The sequence below is a fragment of the Hordeum vulgare genome, chromosome 2H (assembly GCF_904849725.1).
Source record: "Hordeum vulgare subsp. vulgare chromosome 2H, MorexV3_pseudomolecules_assembly, whole genome shotgun sequence".
Taxonomy (NCBI): Eukaryota; Viridiplantae; Streptophyta; class Magnoliopsida; order Poales; family Poaceae; genus Hordeum; species Hordeum vulgare.
This window is the reverse complement of record NC_058519.1, coordinates 353,854,277-353,856,652: the sequence shown is the minus strand read 5'-3', so window position 1 is coordinate 353,856,652 and position 2,376 is coordinate 353,854,277. Positions and strand designations below refer to the sequence as shown.

Genomic DNA, 2,376 nt, shown 5'->3' with positions numbered 1-2,376 from the left:
TAATACGCTTTACAAGATCTGCTGTGTCATGCAGCCGGCGTTACGGCAAAATTAATTTACAGTATCCCGTAAACGAATTTTAAGGTACCGCGGTTTTACCTGCTAAAGATGCTCTATTCGTTTTTTCTTAGGGAGTGCGGATTATTTGTGTTGGCTGTGTGGTGTGAGCCGTTGGTGACGAAGACGCAGCAATGATAGACGGTTATGCATGCCGGCCGGGCCTGCTGGGGGAATCGATCACGTGAAGGCAACGCGAGACGTGAATTTGTGACGACGGACGTGACGGCGTTTGGTGGTGCTGGGGCCCAGGAGTCAAACGGCGGCTGAGGGGGACGTCGTGCTGTCGGCTTGTCGGCTGCCGTGACGATCGACGCGGTCTTGTCGCCCTGTCATGTTCCGTTCCCTCCGTCTACTCGGCGTTCAATTCTATGCCTACAGGCTACAGGTACATGTAACTCTGGACATGATCAGTTCTTTTCCGGCCAACTGCACCCTCATGTCAAACACCCATAAGATAGATCACGGGGCAACCTGCCACCCTAAAATAGATCATGGGTAGCTTCTCCGGCGAGTGGCCGCTGCTTCTTCCTTCCCTCCGGCGGTCTGTTTCCTTGCTACGAAAATTGATTGACCCAAATTCTATTTGCAAGTGACTTAGATTTAGCTATTGTGTTTTTTCCCCGGGAAAAAGAAGAAGAAGACCAAGCTATTGTGTTTGTATATACGTACTTCAAATAATCAAATAATAAAGAGCAATTGATTTCGCTGATGTGGCACAAGATGAGTAAGCGGCCGTGCATGCTACATGCATGGATCGCCTAGCCATGCATCCATCTTTCGGCCATCCCTTTGCTTTTTTTCCTTCTCCTCGTCTAGGATGAAAAGCTACCGCCTACATACAGTGACCTCGCTTCGCTTTACTCTCTCATCTCTTGTAACCGATGTGGAATGGGGTGGAGTACTCGTGGTCAGAGTGTGCCGGGTTCGTTGCGGAGCTCGCGACCGTCTCTGCAAAAAGCGATCCATGTCTCTTTGACCCCCCACACCCTCAACCCAACCCTTCCCTTCCCTTCCCTTCTCCAACGCAGCAACGATCAGGACACACTTCGCGATTCGAGATACACACCCCCCCTTCCCATCGATCGACCCTGTCCGCTTCACCTCTCCTCCTATCCTATATAAACGCACCTCCACCTCTCCCTGTTTTCTTCACCCTCGTTCCCTTGCACTGCGCCAACAAAGAATTAACAACTATATACACACTCTCACTAGCGTAGCTAAGAGCTAAGGGAGGGAGAAGGAGAGGTCGGAGGCGTCAAAATGTTGAGGATGCAGCAGCAGCAGCAGGTTGATGGCGTGGTGGGCGGCGGCATCGTGGCGGAGGCAGAGGGCCACCAGGAGGCGGCGGTGTACGAGCGGGTGGCTCGCATGGCCAGCGGCAACGCGGTGGTCGTCTTCAGCGCCAGCGGCTGCTGCATGTGCCACGTCGTCAAGCGCCTCCTGCTTGGCCTCGGGGTTGGCCCCACCGTCTACGAGTTGGACCAGATGGGCGCCGCCGGACGGGAGATCCAGACGGCGCTGGCGCAGCTGCTGCCTTCGGGACCCGGCGCCGCCGGCCACCACCAGCAGCCGCCGGTGCCCGTGGTGTTCGTCGGCGGGAGGCTCCTGGGCGGCGTGGAGAAGGTGATGGCGTGCCACATCAACGGCACGCTCGTCCCGCTCCTCAAGGACGCCGGCGCGCTCTGGCTCTGACCGGCCACCTGCATTGCTGTCTCGCCGGCCGGAACTCATGGTGGCGATCAACGACGGCGTTTAATTTGCGTGTTGGTCGTTTTTCTTCTTTTTCTTTTCTTTTCTTTTCTTGTGCCAAGCCTGTGGCTGTGGGAAGGATGGACGCGTGCGATCGATGCATGGTGTGTTGAGCTTGACTAGCTAGTGAGATGTAGATATAATTAACAAGGAAAGCTTAATTAGCCGTGTCATTTGCGTGTGTTTATGTTCCTTAGGTGATTGTTATCTACGTAGGAGTAGTTGGTTACAGAGTGGAGAGGGATACTAGCAAGCTATCTATCAGACCAACAATGTAATGTAATGTAATGCAATGCAATGCAATGACGCCTAGCAAGCTAGCATGCACATCAGCACATGGTGTTATTATCCTGAGATAAATCAAGCGCCCTTTTATCTGTCCACCGTAAAACGTTACTACAATATCATATTGTAGTATTATGGTTTATTAAGCATGCTACTCCATCATATATACTCATGCTATCATTTCGGTCCATGTTACGCTTTGATGCGTACATGCATCTCATGCATGGTGTAGTAGTTACATTTTGATAATTGTTGGTGGAATATTGAATTTTTGAATTGATG

The 2,376-nt window shown here is 52.0% G+C and overlaps 1 protein-coding gene across 1 annotated transcript; it reads left to right on the top strand.

Moving 5' to 3' along the window:
- The first annotated feature begins 1,187 nt into the window (after nt 1-1,187).
- LOC123430076 (glutaredoxin-C9-like) lies at nt 1,188-2,169 on the top strand. Its single transcript, XM_045113989.1, has one exon. The coding sequence runs from the start codon at nt 1,321-1,323 to the stop codon at nt 1,750-1,752; it is 432 nt and encodes a 143-aa protein (XP_044969924.1). The 5' UTR covers nt 1,188-1,320; the 3' UTR covers nt 1,753-2,169.
- The last annotated feature ends 207 nt before the right edge of the window (nt 2,170-2,376 follow it).

Excerpts from the sequence above, each read along its gene's own strand:
- LOC123430076 (XM_045113989.1), top strand. The coding sequence starts at position 1,321 with ATGTTGAGGATGCAGCAGCAGCAGCAGGTTGATGGCGTGGTGGGCGGC.